The sequence below is a fragment of the Protopterus annectens genome, chromosome 2.part2, assembly GCF_019279795.1.
Source record: "Protopterus annectens isolate FY-2018-M chromosome 2.part2, PAN1.0, whole genome shotgun sequence".
Classification (NCBI taxonomy): domain Eukaryota; kingdom Metazoa; phylum Chordata; order Ceratodontiformes; family Protopteridae; genus Protopterus; species Protopterus annectens.
Window position 1 is genome coordinate 141336105 of NC_056730.1, and position 26576 is coordinate 141362680.

The window sequence follows — 26576 nt, forward strand, 5'->3', positions numbered from 1 at the left end:
TTCCATTCGTGTGGATCTGTCATATTTCTGCTTAAATTGTCTGCCAGAGTGTTTTCCAATCCTGGCAGGTACTGTGCTTGAAGTTCGATTTGCCATTCCAGAGCCAAGTTCCAAAGAGTCATGGCTAGTCTGCACAAGGGGTATGAATGTGTTCCTCCTTGTTTGTTTATGTACCACATTACTGTGGTGTTGTCTGTTCTTATTAGTAATTGTCCTGGATGCAGGAAGTCCTTGAAAGCTGTAATTGCATTTATTACTGCTAGCATTTCTTTTTGATTGATGTGAAGGTGCTTTTCCTTTTGGGACCATTTGCCCTGGATGCACCTGTCCGTCATGTGCGCCCCCAGGCATAATCTGAGGCGTATGTTGTGATAACTTGCTTTGCTTGAGGCTTGCAGAATGGGAGGCCTGTGTTTGCTTGACATGCTTGGGCCCACCATAGAAATTCCTTTTGCAAACATGGGATTATTGGTATTATTGTTTCCAAACTGTGACTGTGTTGAGACCATAGATTTTTTAGGTACCATTGAAGTTTCCTCATATGCAGCTTTGCACATGGGATTAAAAGAATGCAAGATGCCATGAATCCCAGAGCCTGCAGGATTTTCCTTGCAGTAAGCCTGGTACTTTTTTCTAGTATTTTGAAGTACTGAGATAGTTGCCCCTGTTTTTCTGGCGTAAGGTAGGCCATCTGGGTGTTTGTGTCCAAGTTGGCACCCAGGAAAATTATTTTCTGAGATGGTGTTAGCCTTGATTTCTCTTTGTTGATTGTGTATTCCAGAGCATGCATTAACCGTGTCACAAATGCCAGATGTTCCAGAAGTATGTGCTTGCTGTCCGCTTGGATCAGGCAGTCGTCCAAATAAGGGTAAATTTGTATCCCTTGAAGTCTGCAGTAGGCAATCACTGATGCCAGGCACTTTGTGAATACTCTGGGCGCAGTAGATAAGCCAAAGGGCAATGCAGAGAATTGATAGTGGATTGAACCTGCAAGAAATCTGAGGTATCTTCTGCAGCTTTGTCTGATTGGGACATGCAGGTATGCCTCCTTGAGGTCCAATGTTACCAGCCAAAACCCCTTGCCCAGCATGGGAAGAAGTTGCTGTAATGTGAGCATCTTGAATTTTGGAGCAGTAGAAATGTGTTTAGGATGGATAAGTCCAAAATGGGTCTCCAGTCGGTTCCTTTCCTTGGTACCAGAAAAAGTCTTGAATAGAAACCTTGATCTTGTTCGTGAGTAGGTACCTCTTGAATAGCTCTCATGCTTATGAGCTTTGAAATTTGTAGTTGTGCCTCTGCCCTTTGATTCAGTGGCAGGTTTGGCATGCCTCTCATTTTTGGAAGAGTGTGAAATTGAAATTTGTAGCCTCTGTTTATAATGTCCAGGATCCATTTGTCTGTTGTGACAATATGCCAATTGCCTGCAAATAATGCTAGCTTTCCTCCCAAAGGTGCTGCCAGCTGAGAAATGCTTGGCATGGAAATGAGGGAGTCATTGGTTTTGCTTCCTGTATTGTTGTGCACTGTCCTCGCCACCTCTTGGTGCTGGAGTTTGCCATTGTCGGCCTCTATATGATCCTTGTGATTGCCCTCTGCCCCTTGTGCGCCTGTATCTACTTCTTTGGGGCTTGTCAGTGGCTGGAAAGGACCAGTTTTTTGAAGGCCAATTTCTGCTAAAACGTGGAGGCTGGACCTGTAAAAAGGCTTTGACAGTTTGCATAGATTTGGCTTTTTCCTCCATTTTCCGTAGTATCTCCTCAGCATTAGTACCAAACAGCACATCCTTTTGTAAAGGAGCATCTAGAAGTTTAGCTTTCACATGATCAGGCAAGTTTTGTTCTCTAAGCCAGGCATGTCTGCGAATGACTGATCCTGTAGCAGCCGCTCTACTTGAGGCCTCTAGGGCATCATAACCACATTGTAAAGTATGTTTACCCACTTGCTCTGCACTATGCATCATATCCTGTAACTCCTTCAAATCTGGTTGTTCAGGTTGGGACATTTTATTCCTTAATTGTGATAACAGGAACTGTTGATATTTAAGCATATGAAACTGACAATTTAAGGCCCTCATGGCTAGGGTGGCCGAGGTATATACCTTTTTTCCCCACCTTTCTGAAGATCTTGTCTCTCTTTCTGCAGGAAGAGGGTTCTTGGCAGTGGAGGCCTTCAAACCCTTGGGTCCTTGTGAAATGGTTTCAGGGTCAGCATTATGGCTTTTGAAGAGAAATTGGTGAGAGCTAGGTACTCTGTAGTACCTATCAGGTTTGACTGGTGCAGGAGGCAGAGAATCCGGGTTAAGGCAAGCCTCCGAATAAACATCATCAAGTATGTCCAAAACAGGGGGTATCGCCAGAGGTCTGTGTTGAGGTAACAAAAGAAATTCCCTAAGTCTTTTCTTAGAATCTGAAAAGTCTTGGCCTTCCCAATGGAAGTGTTCCCTCAAGGTGTGCAAGGTTTCCCCAAAGGAAAAATCCTCAGGAGGGGATACAGAAGGGATGGACTGCTCTGCATCCAAATCCTCAAAAGGGGAGTAAGAGTGTTCCTCTACATCAGAATGTTCTGATAAAATGGATCCCTGATCAGAAGAGGGAGAATCTTCCTCCACTCTGGGTCTCTTGTCTGGAGGGGGTTGAGAACCTCTGATAAGAGTAATTAAATCCTCAGCCATTTTAAGCATCTGTTTTTTAGGCATGGGACCTGGGGATGGGCCCTGTGCAATAGGCCTCTTGGGATGCCTGGCTGCTTTGGATTTAGTAAAGGCCTTAATCGAAAAAGAAGATGAGGGTCTAAAGACACCATGGGTGGAGGTGGACCTGTCCACATTAGTAGGCTCAACATTAGCAAAGGCTTCGGTGGTTGTAGTCTGGGAAAGGGCCGAGGTCCCAGCGGTCTCGGGTACAGAGGACACCGCCAAAGGAGTGTCGTCGGTAATCAGGGACTGCAAAGGCGTCTCGCTGAGAACCGGACCATGTGTAGCCTGTTTTGGCGTGGTGTCGGCGGGGACTGCGGGCCTCGCATGTCGGTCCTTCTCCTTGCGTTTTTTGGACAAAACGGTAGTCGGAGTGTCCGACGACATCTTATAATTGAAAGCTTTACCAAAATAGTGTTGGGCGAACTCCGCCCGACGTTTAATGGTGCGTTTATTGAAGGTAGCGCAAAAGCGACAGCCCGAGACGTCGTGGTCTGGGCCTAAACAAGGTATGCAGAGGGAATGGAAATCCTTATGCGGTATTTGCTTCCCACAAGAAATACAATTATTAACTTTTTCTGACATCGGTCTGAGGCAAGAAAAGGTTCCCCAACGGGGTACTTAGCTTTAATGAAGACTTCGGTTTCCAAAATTTTCGTAATTCAGGAGCTGGCCGACCGGCACTTGCGAACTGCTTCTGCTTTGGGCACCGCGCAGCAAAAAAGACTGAAGAACATGGCGTCGGCTGTGTCTTATATACTCTGGCCTCACTGACGTCAGAAGAGAAAGCGACGACAACCGACGCCGGACCAAGACTTTGGAATTCAGCCGACCGAGGGACCGCCTGACGGCAGAGAACCCATCTGTGATTACTGCAGCTGTATGCACGAAGAACATCTAGGGAACAGTAATTCTTTTACATTAGTCAGGAAAATATAGTGAGATTAGAAGTACTGTTTTTCTGGACGGCCACAGTGGTGCAGTGGTTAGCGTTGTCACCTCACAGCAAGAGGTTCTCTGGTTTGATCCTTGGCTGGGGTGCCTTGTGTGTGGAGTCTGCATGAACTCCCTGTGGTCATGTGGGTTTCCTCCAGGTGCTCCGGTTTCCTCCCATATCTCAAAGACATGCTGTAGGTGGATTGGACACACTAAATTGGCCCTAGGAGTGAGTGCGTGCGTGTGTATGCCTTCTGTCAAAGGTTGGGCGCTGGGCTGGCAACTCGACACCATAAAACTCCACTGCCAATCATGAGTGGACAGATGATCCGCTGTGGCGACCCCTAACCGGGAAAAGCCGAAAGAAGTAGTACTGTTTTTCTATAACAGTATGAAACTTTCCATTGGTGTTATTTTTAATATTCCCTATGACTGAAACCCTGCTGTTTACTGTAAATAGATATTTAGTATTCTCATGTTCTTTTATTACTTATTTTTAAATATGTTTAAACTTCTCATTGTATCTAGTCCTTTTAGAAAAATATTTAAGCTTTGAGAGTATTTGCGTATATTTATTCAATAACTCTGGCCACTCCTGAAAGCCTTGCTGTTTGGTCAACATTACCATTTGTATTAATATTAACTTCACTCAACATAATTAAGAGCCTTATAGTAAATGACTAGTGGCTGTGAATCTACCTTATAGTCTGGGCAAAGTTGGTAGAGCAGGTAATCTGTGCCAGCCTTTCCCAGGTGTGTGTGTGTGTGTGTGTGTGTGTGTGTGTGTGTGTGTGTGTGTGTGTGTGTATGTGTATGTGTGAAAATTAAATCTCAGAGTGTGTGTGTCAGCTAAGTGGAGCAGGGACACAAAGCACTGGTTTCACAGTGCCAGTGGGGAGCCTTACTGGGGACGTGGGGAGAGACCAATAGAGACACCCAGTTCCTGGGCTGAGTGTGCCCTGTGTGCTCTTAAGGAAAATTGTGCTTGATGCAGAGAGGTCTGCATCTGGATATACTGACTGCATCCATCTGTATTCCACGTAAACGTCCCTCTCCAGTGTCAGTGGTGAGGATTCAGGCTCCTTGATTACTTGCCCAGCATGGGGATGTCACAACGTAGTCCACAAAGAGTAATGGAATAAGCAAGCCTTTCACAAACAGCACAGATTACATCTATGCAGGCAGTATTTCAGAAATAAAACCGCACTATGCAGTACATCAAACAGAAGCAGTAGCAATCTGAAAGAAATCAACAATATGAGAAAAACAAGTAGACAATGGTAATTTATGATCCCTATGATGCCAAGCACCCTCCGTCATGCTTTCCGAGAACCTGAACACTTTCTGGAACTGCTGTTTTCAATAAAACTAAAAATGGTCAAAGTATACAGGTATGTTGTGCTGATGAGAAATAAAAGAATATAGATTTAATTCAATACAAATACAGCAAATGGATGACTCACAAAGCCATGACACATTACAGTGTCCATTCAAACTATGCAAGTATGGAAAGTGTCATGCCAATGTTAATATTGTCGTAGAGCTCACCTACCTGGAAATCTGTATGAAAAGCACAGCAATCCACATTGCTATAATGCCCGTTCAACAACGTTATCAATTCTCCTGAGTAAATGGAATAAATTGCCAAAGCGCTACCATATGGTACAAATGCAAACTCTGAACTGCATCCACTGGAGACAGCAAACTTGAGGCCTTTCCGACTTTTATTTACAACCTTTCCATAGTTAACCTACAAAATGGAAAATTTAAGTGTACTGGTAAAAAGTAGCAAAAATGTAAGTGCTTCATATTTACTTTGACGTCTCATTCCTTCTTCACTTTAACATCAAACAGCATATTAAATACACAAATGCATTCAATGTGCCCTCATTAGATGAGGTGCTAAACCAGAATACCTTCACAAGTCTGCTGCAGGTACAGATCTACTGGTTGTTCAAATGAAAGCAAAAAAAAAAAGACACTGCATGCAAAGCAATGGGGAATTTTTATTAAAAATACATAACATTGTAGAAATATGTACCACACAAAATAAATCATATAAAATGAAATTATATACATCTGAAAGGAGAATAAAAGAAAGCCATAAATAGTAAGCAACACATATCAAAAATAATTCAGCCTAAAACACACATAAAACTCAAAGTACATCTTTTCCCACACAGTAAACATATGACTGCATTTTTCAACAACTTTACTTCTGCAAAGCAAAAATTTAGCATTTTGTATGTAACATTTTATGACAGTAACTGACACTTTCCACATTTTTTACTACACAGCAACCTCTTATAAGTTGTAGAAATTAAGTTCTCATTTTAAACTTAACACAAATACTTGTAACCCTGTTAACTATCTATGTTGTGACCCTCCTTGACAGGTTTTTTGCTTGGGTCATCTCTAGGTTTTCTCAAACTTGGATTAGTGTAAAGCAGATGTGTAAAATTCGACAATTTCTGGTAGGGTTAGCCAACCTGCAGTGTGAATGCTGGCTCTAGATCAATGATTTTCAACCTTTTTCATCTCATGGCAAACAAACTAATTACAAAAATCTTGTGGCAAACCAAAAAATATATTACATTTTTTGCCGAACTGACAAAAAAATAGGTATAATTTTGACTGATTTAAAAATTTTTTCCTCTTTTTTACTTGCATTTAATATTAAATGAGATATCAGAGCATGATGTTGTTTTAGAATGTGTTTTCTTTGAGGCTGAATTTTGGACAGGCTGGAGCTTAGAGAGGGGACCTGGACTGGGGGTAGAACAACAGACTGGGGGGGGGGGGTGAAAGAACAGAGCAAATGTGGCTTTCCTATGAGGCACAAAGGCTACTGCCCATTTTCTGCCAAGTCTGGCAATGATACCAGCATACAGACCAGGGAAATAGCGGTATCATGAAAACTCTACTAATCATAGCATGATGGCGCCCTGTTCCTGTTATGGAACTTGGCGTCTTTCACTCCAAAGTACCTGCGCATCCAGGATCTGGACCCCCATATACATTAGATCTCCCAGTAAGTAGACCCTCCTTGTGCAGGTCACATGGTGGGAATGCCAGGGTTCAGGGGACTTAGAAGGCAAATGATGAGGGGGTGATGAGTGACAGAAGAAACGTACAGTTGTGTACACTTACCATAAATGTAGATGTTCGAGTGTATTCACTGTTGCAGTCATTACATTTGCGTAATCTGTTTGCAGGTTGTCCTCAGTCAGCCTGATTAACAAAGTCTTGGGTCATGCGTCAGTTGCTGTCCCTTCTTCCATGACGTCAGGTCGTCAGGGGTATAAAACATGCAGCCAATGCCATTACATCAGTTTTTCTTGCCCCATATGTCAGGTGTCCCCCTAATGGGAAACAATTAAACATAAAAGGACAAAAATATACTTCCAACAAAAAAGCAAATACACCAAAAAGGCTTTTAAGCGTAGTAAAGGAAAGTAGAGGTATAACCAAAAGAAGTTAGGGGGCAGGAGGAAGGGTAACCAGGACTGCAACAGTGAATACACTCAAACATCTACATTTATGGTAAGTGTACACAACTGTACTATGTTCTTCGTGTTTCACTGTTGCAGTCATTACATTTGGGTAGATTCCCAACGCTATGGTTGGGGGGAGGAGGAGTTTAGATAGCATTAGGGCCAGCTATAAGGCCCTGCAAGACTGCAGTGGCAAAGCCAGCTCTGCATTTAGAGAAAACTGGCAAATGATAATGCTTGGTGAAAGTATGTACAGAACTCCAGGTAGCAGCTTCTAGGATGTCCCTAGTAGGATGCCTCTGAGAAAGGCTGTAGAGGTAGATGCAGCCCTGGTGGAGTGAGGTCTGATCTCCTGGGGATAGGTTTTCCATGGTGCTTATAGCAGAAATGAATGCAATGGCTTATCCATTTAGAAATGGTTTGCTTTGAAATAGCCTTCCCCTCTGCCCCTGCAGCAAATGCTACCAACAGTTGTTCAGATTTCCTTTGAGGCTTAGTCCTGTCCAAGTAGAATCTAAGTTGTCTGTGCACATCTAAGGAATGCAGTATCCGTTCCCCTTTATTCTGTGAATTGGGAAAAAAGGTTGGCAAATGAATGGACTGATTAAGTGCCACACTGGATACCACCTTGGGCATGAAGGCTGGATTGGTTCTGAGTGACACCCTGTCTGCATAAAAGATGATGAAAGGCTCTACTGCCATAAGGGCCTGTAATTCAGATACCCTTCTAGCTGAAGTGATTGCTAAAAGGAAAGCTGTTTTCCAGGAAAGAAATGTTAAGTCTGCAGTAGCAGCTGGCTCGAAAGGAGGTAGAGTATGTTTCTCCAAGACAAAGTTAAGGTCCCAGGCTGGGGTTGGGGCTCTCCTGGGTGGTCTCAAATTTTTGGCCCCTCTGAGGAACTGCTTGAGCAGTGGATGTGAAAAGAGGGGAGATTCTGTGTTATAATGAGCTGAAATGGCTGAGGCATGGATTTTAATGGAGGAAAAAGACAGGCCCTTGTGAAGCATCTCAGTTAAGTATTGTAAAATCTGAGGTAAATTAGACGCTGCTGTGCTCATCCCTTGAGATTGGTTCCAGGCACAGAATCTTTTCCATTATTCAGCATAAGATTTTCTAGTACTAGGCCTCCTTGCCTCTAAAATGATATCCATCACAGGTTTGCTGAGGGATGGTAAAGGAGAGATTAAGTAATTAGCCAGGCTGCAAGGTTCAGTGTTGGTAGCTGAGGGTGCAGAATCTAGTTCTCCTGCTGAGACAGCAGGGAAGGAGTCTGAGGCAGGTGCCATGGAGAAACCGTGACACACTGTGCAGGAGGGGGTACCAGTGTTGGCGCAGCCAGTCTGGAGCAATCACAATCATCCTTGGTTTGTCCTATTTGACTTTTAGTAGTACTTTGGAGAGCAGAGGCAGAGGGGGGAAGGCATAGACTGATAGGTTTTTCCAGCTGAAGGACACAGCATCCACTTTCCAGGCTTGTTTGTGGGGAGTCCTTGTGCAAAATTTGTCCAACTATTAGTTCTGGGGAGAGGCAAACAGTTCTATGTCTGGGCTCCCCCATTTGCTTGTCAACATGTTGAAAATCCTGGGTTCCAGTTTCCACTCATGTGGGTCCATGAGGTTTCTGCTTAGTCTGTCTGCCAGTGTATTTAATTTTCCTGGCAGGAACTGAGCTTGTAGGTGCACTTGGTACCTCAAGGCTGTGTTCCATAATGCCATGGCTAGTCTGCAGAGGGGGTAAGAATGTGTACCCCCTCCTGCTTGTTTATGTACCACATAACAGTGGTGTTGTCCGTCTTTACCATTAGTTGTCCTGGAAGAATGTGGTCCTTGAAGGCTGTCAGAGCATTCTGTACAGCTAACATTTCTTTTTGATTGATATGCATGTGCATTTAACTTGGGTTCCATTTGCCCTGAATGCACTTCCCTGTCAGGTGAGCCCCCCATGCATAGTCGGATGCATCTGTTGTTAGGGTTTGGGCGGCAGGGGGTGGTGTGAAAGGTAGTCCCTTGTTTTGGTGGCAGGCCTCTGCCCACCAAAGGAACTCTAGACATAGGCAAGGTATGACAGGAATCATTGTTTCTAGGTTTTGAGAATGTTGACACCATAGGTTTTTTTTAGATACCACTGTAGTTTCCTCATATGCAGTTTTGCATATAGAATAAGAAGAATGCAGGAGGCCATGAACCCCAAGGCTCGCAGTATTTGTCTTGGAGATAGCAGGGTTTTTGTGGCCACTTGTTTGAAGTAAGTTGTCAAATGAATTTGCTTTTCTGGTGTGAGGTAAGCCATCTCGGAAGTTGTATTCAAGCTTGCTCCCAGGAATATAATTTGTTGACAGGGTACCAGTTATGATTTCTTTTTGTTTATGGTGTACCCCAGAGAAGTTAGAACCCTTTTTAAAAGGCCAGATGATTCAAAAGCATGTCCTGGCTTTCTGCCTGAATTAAGACAATCGTCCAAGTATGGGTATATTTGAATATTTCTTTGCCTGCAAAATGCAATAACTGGAGCTAGGCACTTTGTGAATACCCTGGGCGCAGTAGACAAGCCAAAGGGCAGTGAAGAGAACTGACAGTGTGTATAGTCTGCTTCGAAGCATAGGTATCTTCTGCAAAATTCCCTGATTGGGATGTGCAGGTATGCTTCTTTTAAATCTAGTGTTGCCAACCAGGCATCTTTGCCTAGCATAGGAAGTAATTGAAGAGTCAGCATCTTGAATTTTGGAATCTCCAAAAAGGTGTTTAGAGTAGACAGGTCCAGGATAGGACACCATGAATTGTCTTTCCTGGGTACCAGGAAAAGTCTCAAGTAGAAACCTTGTCCCTTTTCCTCTTCCGGTACCAGCTGCTCCCATGCTTAAGAGAGAAAGTACTTGTTTTTGTGCCTCTGCCCACTGATTTGGGGGTAGGTCCACCATCCACTTGGTGTTGGCAATGTGTGGAAGTGAAATCTGTATCCCTGGGACACTATATTTAAAACCCATTTGTCCTGGGTAATGAGTTCCCAATTCTTTGCATGAAGAGCAATCTTTCCCCCCAAAGGGGCAGTCAGATGACAAGTGCTTGGAAATTTTAAAATTAAGTCATTGAGACAGTTTACCATAGGGGGGAGTCTTATTATTCCCACACTTGGAAGTGGAGGCCCCCCACTGCTTAGTTCTGCGAGTCCCCTGGGACTGAAACCTGGGGTTTTTGCTGTGTCTGGGTTTGGCTTGAGAAGACTGGAAAGGACCAATTTTTAGAGGGCCACTGTTGCAGTCATTACTCTCGGGTTATCCTGCTGGCAGGCTACCCGCAGTCGGCCAGAATTCCAAAGTCTAGGTCTGGTGTCGGTTGCTATCACCTCTTCCCTGACGTCAGTGCACCAGGAGTATAAAAGATGCAGCCAACACCATTTTATTCAGTTTTTCTTGCCCCAGATGTCAGGTGCCCCAAATAGCTAGGCTGTAAAATATACCAATAAGAAATGTAAGCATAAAAATAACATTTCCTTCATCTACAAGCACAAATACACCAAAAAGGTTGTATAGGATAAAGAAGTGCAGATAAGTCCCAGCAAAGAGAAGGGGGAAGGTGGGTGGATAACCTGGACTGCAACAGTGAATACACTCGAACATCTACATTTATGGTAGGTACACAACTGTACTATGTTCATCGTGTTTCACTGTTGCAGTCATTACTCTTGGGTAGAATCCCAAAGCTGAGGATGGGTGGCTGGGCTAAATAGGATTAGGAGAGGCTATGAGACCCTGCAGAACTGCAGTGGTGAAGCCTGCTCTGGAATTAGAGTAGAGAGGCAAGTGGTAGTGCTTTGTAAAAGTGTGCAATGAACTCCAAGTTGCAGCCTCTAAGATTTCTTTGGTTGGTACTCCTCTGAGGAAGGCCGCTGAAGTGGCTGCTGCTCTGGTGGAATGAGGCACTGATTTGCCATGTTGAAAATAGCAGAAACGGATGCAATGGCCTATCCATTTAGAAATAGTCTGTTTTGAGATAGCCTTTCCTTGTGATCCTGCAGCATATGACACTAAAAGTTGCTCAGTCTTTCTGAAAGCTTTAGTTCTGTCCAAGTAAAAGCATAACTGCCTGTGTATGTCCAAAGAATGCAGAATTTTCTCACCCTTGTTCTGTGGATTTGGGTAAAAGATAGGCAAGTGAATGGTTTGGTTGAGGGCCACACTGGACACCACTTTAGGCATAAATGTAGGGTTTGTCCTCAGAGAAACTCTGTCTGGATGAAAAATTATGAAAGGTTCCACAGCCATGAGTGCCTGTAACTCCGAGACTCGCCTTGCAGAGGTTATGGCTAGGAGCAGAGCTGTTTTCCAGGATAAGAGTTTTATATCTGTTGTTGATGCTGGCTCGAAAGGAGGCAGTGTGAGTTTTTCCAAAACATAATTGAGGTCCCAGGCCGGAATTGGTGCTTTCCTTGGAGGCCTAATGTTTTTGGCCCCTCTAAGGTACTGCCTTATTAAAGGATGAGAAAAGATAGGTGGTTCCGTATTGTAATGTGCAGAAATGGCAGAGGCATGAATCTTAATTGATGAGAAAGAAAGGCTTTTGTTCAGCATCTCAGTTAGGTATTGTAAAATCTGAGGGATATTCAGTACAGATGTGTCAATGCCTTGTTCCTGGTTCCAAGCACAAAATCTCTTCCATTTTTCTGCATAAGATTTTCTGGTACTGGGCCTCCTGGCCTCCAAGATAACCTCCATAACAGCTTTTGAAAGAGGAGTGTTCTGAATGGCTACATTACCCGCCATGCTGCCAGATTTAAGGTCCTGAGTTGGCTGTGCAGGATCTGATTGTTTTGTTGGGTCAGCAAGTGAGACGTTTGAGGCATCCATACTGGACCTTGAGACAAGCTGTTTAGGATTGGGTACCAGTGCTGGAGTGGCCAGTCTGGTGCAATCAGAATCATTTTTGGCTTCTCTTGTCTGACCTTTAGGAGTACTCTGGGAAGGAGAGGCAGTGGGGGAAAGGCATATACTGTTAGATTGTTCCAGCTGAATGATAGGGCGTCCACTTTCCATGCTTGCTTGTGGTAGATCCTTGTGCAAAATCTCTGCAATTGACAGTTGCGAGGGGAGGCAAATAGATCTATGTCTGGGCATCCCCATTTCCTTATTATCATGCTGAAGACTTGTGGATCCAGTTTCCATTCGTGGAGATCAATGAGGTTTCTGCTTAGTTCGTCTGCCAGAGTATGTGTTTTTCCTGGCAGAAATTGTGCTTGCAGGTGAACTTGTAAAGCCAATGCTGTATCCCATAAGGTCATTGCTTGTCTGCAGAGGGAGTAGGAATGTGTACCTCCCTGCTTGTTTATGTACCACATGACCGTAGTGTTGTCTGTCTTTATCAGTAACTGTCCTGGATGAAGCAGGTCCTTGAAAGCTGTCAGGGCATTTTGAACAGCTAGCATCTCTTTTTGATTGATGTGAAGATGCCTCTGGTTTGCAGGCCATGTGCCCTGAATACATTTTCCTGCCATATGGGCCCCCCAGGCATAATCTGATGCATCCGTTGTCAGTGTCTGTCTGGCTATGGGTAAACTGAATGGCAGACCCTTGTTGTGGTGACAGGCTTCTGCCCACCATCGAAACTCCTGTTGTAGGCAGGGAATGAGTGCAATTACTGTCTCCAGGCTGTGGCAATGCTGAGTCCAAACACTTCTCAGATACCATTGTAGTTTCCTCATATTCAGTCTGGCATATGGAATTAGTAGAATGCAGGATGCCATGAAACCCAAGGCCTGCAGGATTTTCCTTGCAGATAGGTGGGTTTTTGTTGCCAATTTCTTGAAGTAAGTAGTCAGTTGTTTTTGTTTGTCTGGCATGAGATAAGCCATCTGGGCAGTTGTATTTAAGCTTGCACCCAGGAATATTATCTCTTGAGAGGGCACTAGTTTTGATTTCTTTTCGTTTACTGTGTACCCTAGGCCAATTAGTAATCTTTTTACAAACGTGAGATGGTTTAGAAGAGTGTCTTTGTTCTCTGGTTGAATTAGGCAGTCGTCCAAGTAGAGATATATTTGAATTCCTTTTTGTCTGCAAAACGCGATTATGGGTGCCAGGCATTTTGTAAAGACCATGGGCGCAGTAGATAAGCCAAAGGGTAGTGCAGAGAATTGGTAATGCATTGAGCCAGCTATGAATCTGAGGTATCTTCTGCAAGATTGTCTGATTGGGACATGCAGGTATGCCTCTTTTAGGTCCAAAGTTACGAGCCAAGCCCTCTTGCCCAGCATAGGCAATAGCTGCTGAAGAATCAACATCTTGAATTTTGGAACTTCCAGAAACGTATTTAGTATAGACAGGTCCAGAATTTGGTCTCCAGGTTTTGTCCTTCCTGGGTACTAAGAAAAGTCTGGAGTAAAATCCTTGCCCCTGCTCTTGTTGTGGTACTTGCTGAATGGCCCTCATGTCCATGAGGGCTGTAATTTGTTTTTGTGCCTCTGCCCATTGATTGTGTGGCAGGTCTGGCATGTCCTTTGACCTTGGTAGAGTGTGAAAATTGAACCTGTAGCCTTGGGACACTATGTTCAAGACCCATTTGTCTTGGGTAACGATTTGCCAATTTGATGAAAAAAGTGCTAGTTTTCCCCCTAAGGGGGCTGTCAAAAGAAAACTGTTTGGAACTGGTAGAGGAAAGTCATTGGGACGGTTTCCTGTAAGGCTGAGATTTGTCTTCTCCGCTTTTGGAAGTAGGAGCACCCTATTGTTTAGGCCTGTATGAGCCTTGGGGCTGAGATCTGCCTCTGGGATGCCTGTATCTGCCTCTTTGTGGTCTGTCGGAGACTGGAAAGGACCAATTTTTAGAAGGCCAGTTCCTGCTAAACCTGGGTGGCTGTACCTGTAAGAAATCCTTGACTGTCTGCATGGGTTTTGCTTTATCCTCCATTTTTTTTCAACACCTCTTCTGCTTTAGTACCAAACAAAGTATCATGCTGTAATGGTGCATCTAATAATTTTGCTTTAACATGATCAGGCAGATTTTGTTCCTTTAACCAAGCATGCCTTCTAATAACAGAACCTGTAACAGCGGCCCTGCAAGAGGCCTCCAGTGAATCATAACCACATTGCAAAGTATGCTTTCCCACTTGTTCAGTTGCATGCAATAAATCCTGCAATTCCTTGTTCTCTGAACATTCAGTATATGTCAACATTTTCTGTTTAAGTAGTGACATTAAATATTGCTGATATTTAAGCATATGAAACTGACAATTTAAAGCCCTTACAGCCAGGGTAGCAGAAGTGTAAACTCCCCCCCCCCATCTGTCTAGAGCTCTAGAATCCCTATCAAAGGGGACAGGATTTTTTTGCAGTGGAAGCTTTAACCCCCCCTTGGGACCCTGAGATATAGTTTCTGGGTCAGCAGCGGGGTTTTTATATAGGAATTTATGAGAATCCGGGACCCTGTAGTATCTGTCTGGCTTAGCAGATGCAGGGGGTAAAGAGTCAGGGGACAGTCCGGACTCTGAAAATACATCTATGATGTCTAGAACACGTGGAATAGCAAGGGGTCTGTGTTGAGGAAGAAGCAGGAAATCTCTGAGTCTTTTCTTAGATTCAGAATAATCTTGGCTCTCCCAGTGGAAATGCTCCCTCATAGTATGCAGTGTTTCCCCAAAAGAATAGTCTTCAGGAGGAGAGGCTGAAGGAATGGATTCTTCAGCATCAGAATCCTCATAGGGAAGCATGGAGTAATCCTGTTCAGAAGAGGAAAAAGAGGAAATAGAAACTTGATCAGAAGAATCATACTCTGTCTCTTGCCTAGGCCTCTTATCAGGAGGGGGATGGAAACCCCTGATCAAGGTAATTAGGTCTTCGACCATTTTGAGCATCTGTTTTTTAGGCATGGAAGTCTGAATAGGAGAATGCTATACTTGTTTCTTTGTCTTTAGAGCTGCTTTAGTCTTTGTCTTTGAAGCTGAAGATGGCTTAACATATAGTTGTGTTGAAGACACCCTTAGAAGCCAATACCTGTTCAGCGGCTCCAGACCCATCTGAGGGACTGATTTCCGAGTGTCCAATACCTTGAGTTTCCAGAGGCCCAGTCGGCTCCATGTGGGAGTTGGTAGTGGCCTGTGGCTCTGAGGTAGCGGGCGCCAGGGGCTGCGAAAGCGCCTCACTGAGAACTGGCGACTGGCCTAGAAGAGGCTTTGTTGTCGGTTTGGGACCTCGGATGCCTATCCATGTCCTTGCGTTTTTTGTAAACTCCGGTAGTCGGCTGTTCCGCCGGCATTATATAATTAAATATTCGGCCAAAGTAATGAAATGCAAAATCGAACCGACGCTTTATAGTGCGTTGGTTAAATCTAGCACAAAACCGACAGCTAGCAACGTTGTGATCAGAGCCGAGGAAAGGAATACAGTAAGAGTGAAAATCCTCATGAGGTATTTGCTTCCCACTTGAAATACAATTGTTAACTTTTTCTGACATCGGTCTGGGGCAAGAAAAAAGTTTCCCCAACGGGGTACTTAGCTTTAATGAAGACTTTGGTTCTGAAATTCAGATTTGAAAATCTCAGGAGTCGGCCGACAGGCACTTGCAAACTGCTTTTGCTTCGGGCACCGCACGGCAAGAAAGACGGAGGAAAAATGGCGTCGGCTGCATCTTTTATACCCCTGGCGCACTGACGTCAGGGAAGAGGTAACAGCAACCGACGCCGGACCTAGACTTTGGAATTCTGGCCGACTGCGGGTAGCCTGCCAGCAGGATAACCCGAGAGTAATGACTGCAACCGTGAAACACGATGAACATTCAGGGGCCAAACTAGATTCCGAGAAAGCATCAACAATGTCCAGTACAGGAGGAATAGCTAAAGGCTTATGCTGAGGTAGGAGAAGGAAATCCCTAAGCCTCTTTTTTGAATCACAGTAATCCTGGTTTTCCCAGTGGAAATGCTCCCTTAGAGAATGTAAGGTTTCCCCACAAGAAAAATCCTCAGGAGGGAAATCGTTGGGAATAGAGTCCTCTGCATCAGAATCCTCATAAGTCGGCAAGGACAAATCTAGGTCATCAGAAGAGTCAGAAAAAACAGAATCCTGATCAGAAGATTCATAATCAACCTCAGTCCTAGGCCTCTTAGGAGGGGGGGTTGGCTACCCCTGATTAAAGTTATTAGACCTTCAGCCATTCTTATCATTTGTTTTTTAGGCATAGAGGCCTGAGCATGTGGCCTGGGCGTCAGTTTTTTAGACATGGATCAAGATTTAGGCCTAAGTAATGAAGGAGGCGTCGATTTAATATGCAAGTCCGTAGGCCTGAATACACCCTCAGAAGCCAGTGCCTGCACAGCGGCTCCAGACCCATCCAAGGTAGAGACATCTGCGGGTTCCACAGCTGAAGCATCTTGCAGTATACCGGACTCCAAATGGATCTCAGTAGAGGCATGCAAATCAGAAGTAGCGGGTATCAGGGGCTGCGAAAGCACCTCACTGAGTACTGAGTACTGCGAACTGGCGACTGGCTTAGGAGAAGCGTTGTCAGCAGTTTTGGACCTCGGCAGCCTGTCTCTGTCTTTATCTTTGCATTTTTTTCGGAATTCTGGTAGTCGGATGGCTAACCAACGACATTTCTGGATAATTAAACTGAGAACCGAAATATTTAGAGGCAAAAATATACAGACGACAGATAGTGTGCTGATTAAATAAAGCACAAAACTGACAGCAAGGTATGTCATGGTCAGGGCCTAGGCAAGGAATACATTACGAATGAAAATCTTTATGAGGTATTTGCTTTCCACAAGTAATGCAATTATTAACTTTTACTGACATCGTTAAGGAGCAAGAAAAAGTTTCCCCAACGGGGTACTTAGTTTTAGTTTAAGACTTTGGTTCTGAAGCTCGAAAATGAAAATTTCAGGAGTCGGCCGACCGGCCCTTGCGAACTGCTTCTGCTTCGGGCACCGCTTGGCAAGAAAGATTGATGTAATGGCGTCAGCTGCATGTTTTATACCCCTGACGTCATGGAAGAAGGGACAGCAACTGATGCAGGACCCAAGACTTTGTTAATCAGGCCGACTGAGGGCAACCTGCAAGCAGATTACCCAAATGTAATGACTGCAATAGTGAAACACGAAGAACATCCTAAAATCAGCTGCGGCAGGCCAAAAAAAAAAAAAGAAATTTTGTACATATAAGAAATAAAACAGTATTTTGGAAAGTGGGTTTTAATTTATGCTATCACATTTTTTCTCTACATTCTTTTTTTTATTTTCCATGTTACATTATATATATTACACCTATGTCTGAATAAGCCATATGCTCACAGCATTCAGGAAATTCTAATACAGATTTTTAGTAAATGGACTGGTGAAAGAATGCCAACTACATAATGACTCGTGCACATGGAAGGAAGATAAAAATGAAGAAATATGGGAAAAAAATGAAGTAACTAGTGAGAGAGGCTCTCCGATTCAAAGTTTAAACCAATACAGCTTTCTAGATGTACAGTATAAACTAGAAAAAGTTGAAAATCGTGAAACTCTGACTAACACAGTATGACCTTTATTGGACAAATAAATTAATAAAAAGGTTAAAAATAAGCAAATTCACTGCAACGTTCACATTTAAATAGCAAGAGCCAAAATTCACATCCAATAGCAAAATACTATGCATATCATTCAATAGGAAACACTTACTAGTGTGCAGTCCTAGAACAAAGACTAACAACCAATCACAACGTAAAAGTCTGAAGACTAAACCTATCACAGGAAAGTAAGCTATCCGGCTAAAACTCTTAATTCATTGGTGGACTATATAACAGCTATCCAATAAAATACAATTATTAAACAACCAACCTATTTACAAACTTTATGCATACTTAGCTAATGTGAACCAGTTTCAGCAGGGCTGCCCTTACACCAGTGTGCCAAACCAGTAAGTTCTCAACTGCACTGCTCTGGTGCCTTGAGAACCACCTTGCAGAATGTCCAGATTCTTGCACCATATTTTTCAAATGTTTCTCAACTGCACTGCTCTGGTGCCTTGAGAACCACCTTGCAGAATGTCCAGATTCTTGCACCATATTTTTCAAATGTTTCTCATAAAATTGTGGTTTTCTGGAAAATCATGCAGGAATAAAGACAGAAAATAATGGCTGACATTTGAGTTTCAGACTTTATACTGTAGAAAACTGTTGCTAATGCAAAATCTGTTAAGAGGTTGTGAGGTACACTAATACTTCATGCAGTGGAAAAGAATTTTAATTACCTCAATGCAGTTTTTATACATACTCTTCCGCAAAGTCCCCTGGTCCAATGATGTCCCATCAAAAATTAGAGTTGCTAGAGTCAGCAGACTTTCAGTGGTTACCGTTCACAGTTTCACCTTACGTTATCTAGCTCGAACCAACGCATCTAATATTCAACAGAAGATCCGATTGGAGGAGGATTGTAATTAAAAAAAAAAAAAAATCACCTGACTGCCACCTCCAATTGCAGCTCCGATGTAATATTAGGTGTGTTTGATGACAGTATGCTTTGCAAAGAAAAGACACCGGAATGTGGGAGTTAAGTAACGCATTTCACTGAAGAGAACAGGCATGTTTTAAAAAAGTTTTGTGGCACACCAGTTGAAAACCCCTGCTACAGATGATCAACACAGTTGAATTGACAACTTAACCTATGTGTGAAGATGGGGAAAAAGGTTGTGGATGGATGGATGAATTCTATTCCCCAAATTAAAATGCATTAGAGAATGGGCAAACTGTATATCAGTACCCTGACTGGAGAATGAATGTTTTCCAGCAGGGTATTAATGTATAACTAATGACGGCTGAAAAACAAGTACTCTGCTTCATGACAGCATATCAAGCTGCTCCAGAGCTCGGACTGAAAAAAAACTAACAGTCGCCATTATTTTACACTCACTAAGCAGTGCTTTTGCTGTTTAGCAAGTGTAAAAAATAAATAAACAGTGTATGTGTGTGAAGGTATGTGCATGTGTGTGTGTGTGTGTGTGTGTGTGTGTGTGTGTGTGTGAGAGAGAGAGAGAGAGAGTGAATGCATGTATATAGCAGAGGAGACTGTGTGTGTGAGATTGAGCGAGAGCGAGAGTGATCTTCTTTGAGTGAATGCGTATATAAAGCAGAGGAGACTGTGTATAAGATAGAGGGGGAGGGAGACAGAGCAATCTTGTGTTAGTGAATGTGTGTGTGAAAGCAGAGGAGAGACTGTGTGAGAAAGATCAATATTTAAAATTTGTGCCTATTTTTGGGGCTTCATCTGATGAAGTCTAGTCATTAGACGAAAGCGCTCATCTTTCGTGTTTTGTGGAAAATATAAAGAGATTTTGTACCTACAGTGGTGTCCAGGGCTTTATTTTACTTTGTTTGGATTGGCTTTGGCTTTATTTTTTCGTAAAAAAATAAAAAAGACAGTTGGGTGCACAAGACCCAAGATAAAAAAAGTGCCCATTCCTGGTAGGCACACTGGCACCAGGACTGGAAAAAATGACAGTGTAGAATACTCAAAATACAGAAACATTCCTATAATGGGGCCAGGCCCAGGGGCAGGATGGCCACCCTCTCTTGTAGAAGGAAATAGCAGTCCACAAAAACTGATAGGCCAAAGAAGTGCCATAAAGACCTTAGAGTGGTCTATTGAGGATAAGAAAGAAATTATGTACTGTTACTACTATGCAAAAAGCCCAGAATTTCCAGACACAAGACATACGCAGAGATCAAGAGATAAATTAGAGGAAAGAAAAATACTTCCACAGGAAAAACTGCCAGAAGCTTCAAATAAAAATTTGCATTCATTAATACAACAGATTTTTGAAAAACAGTATATAGATCAAGAAACTTTGATATATTTGGAAAAAGAAGCATCTGATGAAGTACAAAAAAGTAAACAACAAAATCTAGATACCTTTGAAAACTATAAAAAAAGAAATATGGACATGGGAAAGAAAGAGAGATTTGATATGGTGCAATATTTATGCAAAGGAGAAAGCCAAATTAATCAATATAAAGAAGGCAGCCCCAAAGATATTCGAAGGGAAATGCAGGCAAAGACATCCAGATATGGAAAAATTCACAATAAAAAAAATTTTGTATCACGATGGAACGTAAAAAAAAGATTAGTGAAGTAAAAGTTAAAAAAAAAAAAAAAAAAAAAAAAAAGTGAAGTTATGGAGTGCCTGCAAAGTGAAGCATTTGATGTAGAAGGTCTAACTCAGATTACATCACAGTATGATGTAGTGAGTCCCCAAAGTAAGGAGAGGAAGGAAGATCAGGAGACATTGAAGAAGAAATAAGGACATAGGAAAGAAAAAGAGATTTAATATGGTGTAATATTTATGCAAAGGAGAAAGCACAACTAAACAATATAAAAAGAGCAGCACCAAAGATATTTGAAGAGAAATATAGGCAAAGGAATCCGGATAAGAAAAACTTTACAATACAAAAATAAGACAAAGAAGAAAAGTAGAAAAGGAGATTAGTAATGGAAAAGTTAAAGAAATAGAAATTGAGGTTGTGGAGCACCTGCAAAGTGAAGGCTTCAGTGTAGAAAATCTAATGCAGAAAGCACCAGAAAAGGATAGAGCTATGGATATCCAAATTAAGAGAAAACCAGCTGAACAGGAAGCAACTGGTCAGGTGCCATATCAAGATATTTTGGAGCCTTCCACAGGAAACCAGTATAAAAGTTCACTTGAAGCTAGACAGCAAGACAAGGAACAGGAAACTGTGGAAACTCTGATGCAGTCAATGTTGAGTGATAGGCCAGTGAGTTCCCATATGACAGGGCAATGGATGGCACAGGATGAAATTGAAGAGAAGGTGCCACAGGAAGATGCTATAAAACTTTCTATAGAATGCTCGCAGGAAATGGAAAACAAGGGATGTGCCCTCAGCTTGGAAGAAAATGAGCTAAGAGAGGAGTTGCTTGATTTAATAGAAACAGATAGATATATTAAGATCAATTAAAGAAATAGACTGCAGACGGTCAATAAAACCCCAAAAGTTAGAAGTCTGATAAAACAAATGACCACAGTAATTAGGCCTGTCCCTAGAGATCCATGTGATATAACAGTGCAGCTAAATTAATAACTGATAAAGTTCTACCACAAGAACACAGGTTATAAGGGAAAAGAAGGGGAGAAATCAAATACCATCATGGAAGTATTGAATACAGGAAAATATAAAGCAATTAAGAGAAGAAATGTCACTGTTAGAAGACTATAGAAGAGGAAACAGATCAACAGAAATACTAAGAAAGATAGGTATGATAAAAGCAATGGACAGTATTAAAGCAGACCAGGATCTATCATGTACTAACGTAATTAATAAACTAAAAATTTCAGCATAGGTGGAAAAACTTAGAAGATACACAGATAAATATAAATGAAAATGACAAAATAAGCAATTTATTGATGACCCAAAAAACTTTTATAGAGAACTGGGAAATAAGGTAAAAGGAATTGAAAGACTGCCAAATAAAAGTGTCTATGAAGATCCTGTGGAGCATAACAAAGATGCTATATGGATAAAAGAAATAAAAGAAAGAATAATAAGTTTAAAGGTGCAGGATATGAAATGGGATGAAGTAACAGCCAGACAGATTGAAACAGTTAAGAAAAGCCTCTAATTGGAAAACCCCAGGCCCAGATGCAGTACCTAACATTTGGTTAAAAGTACTAACATCTTTACACGAAGACTTAGCTAAGTCTAAACTATTTATATGCACACCCTGACCAGACACCAACCTGGCTAACAACAGGAAAAAACAATGCTCCTACTTAAAAGTGAACCAGCAAGCTACCCTAAAAATTATATGCCAATAACTTTGCTTCTGACGACGTATAAACTATACATGGGAACTGACGCTGACAGAGTTTATAGTCATTTAAAAGAAAACTCAATTATAGCAGTAAAACAAAAGGGCACTAGAAGTATGTCATATGGAACAAAGGATCATTTGTTGTTAAAGTCATAGTGAAGAACTGTAAAAAGGGGAAGAATCTTAAGTATGGCATAGACTGACTACAAAAAAGCATTTAATAGTATCTCACATTCACTGACAAAAGAGTGCTTAAAAATGTATAAGATACACCCTACAATGATTGAGTACATTACAGTAACCATGAAACAGTGGCAGACCACTTTGCAATTACGCCCTGATAAAGGACAAATTATTATCCCAGGGATAAAAAAATCAAAGGGGGGTATTTCAGGGTGACACTCTGTCACCGTTGTTATTCTGCCTTGCCCTTAACCCATTAAGCTGTTTACTTAACACCTTAGGCCATGGCTATAATTTGGGTCCAAGAAAACAAAGTCTAAAGACTTCTCGTCTTTGTCGATAATTTAAAACTGTATAGCTCATCAGATGAAGAACTCAAAGCACAGCTGCAGGTTCTCAAAACTTTTTCAGATGATATAAGAATGTCATTTGGTCTTGATAAATGTGCAAAAGCAACCTTTAAAGCAGGAAAACTGCAGCACCAGGAAAACATCAGTTTGGGACAAGAATGTGATATAAAGAACTTGAGCAGGAGGGAGTGTATAAATGTTTGGGAATTGATGAAGGATCAGCAATAAAACATGAACAAATGCGAATAAAACTCAATAAGGAATACTTTAGAAGACTTAAATTAATCCTGAGAACAGTGCTGACATCTAGGAACAAAATCTAAGCTATAAACCAATTTGCTCTTCCTGTCCTAACTTACAGTTTTGGAGTGACTGACTGGCCCCAAAACATGTTGGATAGATAAGATATTAAAATGAGAAGGATGCTTCATGCTCACCAAATGATCTATAAAAAAATCAGTATATACCAAGATTATATATTCCCTGTTCTGAAGGAGGAATGGGCCTCCTTGAAATTGATTACATACACAGATCTGCATTCGTGGAACCGTGGGACTCCACACATCTGCTGACCTCAAGACCCAAACCTAGTGAAAGTTTTGAAACATGAGGAGAATAAATCTAAGATGACTTCTCTGTTTAATCTAGCATAAGCATATTGGCATCAAGCAGGAATGGAAATCAAACCAGAAGTAGATAAAAATCAGGCAGCAACTGAATGTGCCAAAAAACAAAAGAAAGTATATAAGGTGAAGGACCAGATGAGAAGGCAAGAAATGTGGAAAATGCATAAGTATAGTTGCAAGTACAGAAAACGTGGAAGGACTTCATGTTGATCAAGAATTAACACAGGAATGGTTAAGGAGAGGTGAATTCAAACCAAGCGATAAAAGGTTAATACTGGTTGCCTAAGATAATGGGCTACGTACATGATGGTTTACAAAGTCCATTGAACATGTGGGAGAAACAGACAAAAAAGAAGTTATGTACTTACCATAACATTACATGTGAGTTGTTTATCTCGCCTTCATTCTTACAGATGGGATCGTCTCTGAGTCAGCCACTTTACTAGCTGAAGATCTCAGAGTAGCTTGAGGCCAGGTCCCTATCCCATGATGCTCTCTGTCCTACCTCAGATCTAGTTTGCTGAACCCAGCATGCACAGACACAACCCAAGAAATACTCCAACCGGAGTAAGAAGTCCCAGAACAAGACCACCAGAACCCCAAGTCTACTCGTTCTTCGAGACCCTGGAGGGGGAAGGCGGGTGGGAATGTAAGAATGAAGGCGAGATGAACAACTCACATGGAACGTTATGGTAAGTACATAACTTTTTTATGTGAAGTTGTTCAATCTCGCCATTCATTCTTATACATGGGTAGTGTCCCAAGCACCCTAATCATGGGTGGCTCAAGGGAGTACATTCCTGAGGACAGTGGAACCAAAGGAAGCCCTGTCCACTTTGTAATGAGTGATAAAGGTATGCAGCTTAGACCAAGTGGCAGCTGCACATATAGTGTCCAAAGGCAATCGAGCCGCATAAGCAGAAACAGCCCTAGTGGAGTGCACCTTCACACCAAGCTCTAATATTTGGTTTGCTGAAGATTATATAAATTTAATGCAATCAGTTAACCATTTGGAAAGGGTAACTTTAGAGACTGGTAATCCTTTCTTAGCATCAGCATGAGATACAAAGAGTTGGTCAGATCTAAATTCCTTTGTCCTGTCCAAATAGAATCTCAATTGTCTGTGGACATCAAGTTTATGCAACATATACTCAACTTATTAGAATGATTACTGAAAAAGGTTGGAAGTTCAACAGTTTGATTCAGGTTAGTCTCGGAAAACACCTTTGGTAGGAATGAAGGATTAGTGCTCAGTGATGATCTGTCTGGGTGAAAAACCAAATATGGGGATTTGATAGAAAGGGCTTGAAGCTCAGACACCCTACGTGCTGAGGTAATGGCCACCAAGAAAATAGTTTTCCAACAAAGAAAATTCAAAAGGCAGGATGATGCAGTCTCAAAAGGGGGGAAGAATAATGCGCGACAACACAAAATTTAGACTCCAGGGAGTAAAGGGTTGTCTAATAGGCAGTCTAAGATGAATGGTACCTTCCAGGAAGGCCCTTCATAATCTGTGAGACATCAAATTAGAACCTTCAGCTCCGAGGTGTAAGTTCGAAACTGCAGCCAACTGAACTCTAATAGTGGCAGCTGCAGCACCTTCAAGAAAAAGCTTAGATAGGAATTCCAGGATACTAGCAATCAGGGCAACATAAGGATCAATGTTATTCTGGGAGGCCCAAAAAGCAAATTGCTTCCACTTACTAGCATATAAATTTCTGGTGGAAGCCTTATGTGAAGATACAAGAATATGTTGTAACTCAGAAGAAAATTCATGTGACCTGGCTAGGTTGGGAATCGGAGCAGCCAAGCTGTCAGTCTGAGGGAAGGAAGGAGGGCCCCTGACGAATGTGTCAGCAGGTCTGGAACTGGGCCCAGAAACCAAGGTTCTTCCAGTTGATAGTCGGAGGAAGGGGAACCAAACCTGTTGAGGCCAAAAAGGGGCTATTAAGATTACAGTCCTTCCCAGGCTTTTGGCTTTCTGCAAGAATTTCAGGATCAGGGGTACAGGTGGGAAGGCATACAGGAGTCCCGGGGGCCAATCGTGGACGAGCGAGTCCCTTGGGCTGTCCCCTGGAGGGAGACTTCAGGACAAAGTACCTTCTGCATTTGGCATTCATAGGGGATGCAAACAGGTCACAGCAAGGCTGGGCCCATCTGCAGAAAATCATCTCCGCAACTTCGTCTTTGAGAGACCGCTCATGCGGTAACAGAATGGCTCTGCTCAGTTGGTCTGCTATCACGCTGGATTTCCCCGGGTTATGCATTGCTATCAGAAAGCGCCCGGTGAATACTGCCCACTGCGAAATTCTCAAGGTCTCTTGACACAGGGAGTAAGACTTGGTTCCCCATTGCTTGATGATGTACCGGACCACAGACATATTGTCTGTCTGTCTGTATCACAATCGTCCCTAGAGGCAGAGAGTTGTGGAAGTGCTGCAATGCCAAAAGCACAGCTGTCAGCTCCGGAACATTGATGTGCAACTGTGACTCTGTCTCTGACCAGGTGCCTTGGGCTGTTCTTCCCTGAAAAAGCCCCCCCCACTGTATCAGAGAAGCATCTGTGGTCACCGTGGCTGACAGTGGGGGAGAAACAAACGGTTGACCCACTGTAACTTGGTGGCTGGTCAACCACCAGCAAAGATCCTTCTTGCAAGAGTCTGTAATCATGATTAAGAATGACATCGGACGTTGTTGGTAAGACCACTGGGTGAAGAGTAACCATTGAAGAATCCTCATGTGCATACATCCCAGAGGAACTGCTATGAGCGTAGCTGCCATGGTACCTAGTAGCTTCAGCACTTGAGAGGCCGGTACTTTTCTTCTCTGCAAAATGTCTGAGACCTGGTTTCGGAGAGTGGCTATTCTGTCCAGGGGCAGTTTTACTGTGGTGGTGGTGGTGGTGGTGTCTAGTTCTGCTCCGATAAAGGAGATATGCTGCGATGGCGACAACGCAGACTTTTCAAAGTTGATAGTGATGCCTAATTGACAGCAGAGATTGAGTGTGTGATCCCTGGATAGAATGAGTTGATGCCTGGAGGCAGTGGTAAGGAGCCAGTCGTCCAGATACGGAAACACTTGAAATCCTAGATGCCTCAGGTGAGCCGTAACCACTGCCATGCATTTGGTAAACACTCTGGGGGATGTTTTGAGTCCAAAGGGCAGAGCTCTGAATTGGTAGTGACTGGCTCCCAGCCAGAAATGTAGATGATCTCTGGATGGTCTGGCCATTTTGATATGGCAGTACGCATCCTTGAGATCTATAGAGCACATCCAATCGCCCATTCCAAGGAATGGGAGAATAGACTGAAGTGTGACTATCCAGAACTTCTCCTTCTTTACAATGTGTTCAGTGTGCTGAGATCCAAGATGGGCCTCCAGTCCCCTGTCTACTTTGGAACTAAAAAGAAACTGGAGTAAGTTCCAGATCCTATCTGGTCTGCTGGGACTGGCTGGATGACTCTTTTTTCCTGCAGCATCTGGACTTCTATGGCTGCTTGATCCCTGAG

The 26576-nt window shown here is 42.7% G+C and overlaps 1 protein-coding gene across 1 annotated transcript in view; it reads right to left on the minus strand.

The window, feature by feature from the left end:
- Positions 1-26576, minus strand: part of ERCC8 (ERCC excision repair 8, CSA ubiquitin ligase complex subunit) — a 747007-nt gene that overhangs the window by 100220 nt on the left and 620211 nt on the right. Inside the window, exon 10 of the mRNA XM_044063815.1 lies at positions 5181-5378. Within this exon, the coding sequence (XP_043919750.1) occupies positions 5181-5378 (198 nt within the window). The remainder of the gene's footprint in view (positions 1-5180; positions 5379-26576) is intronic.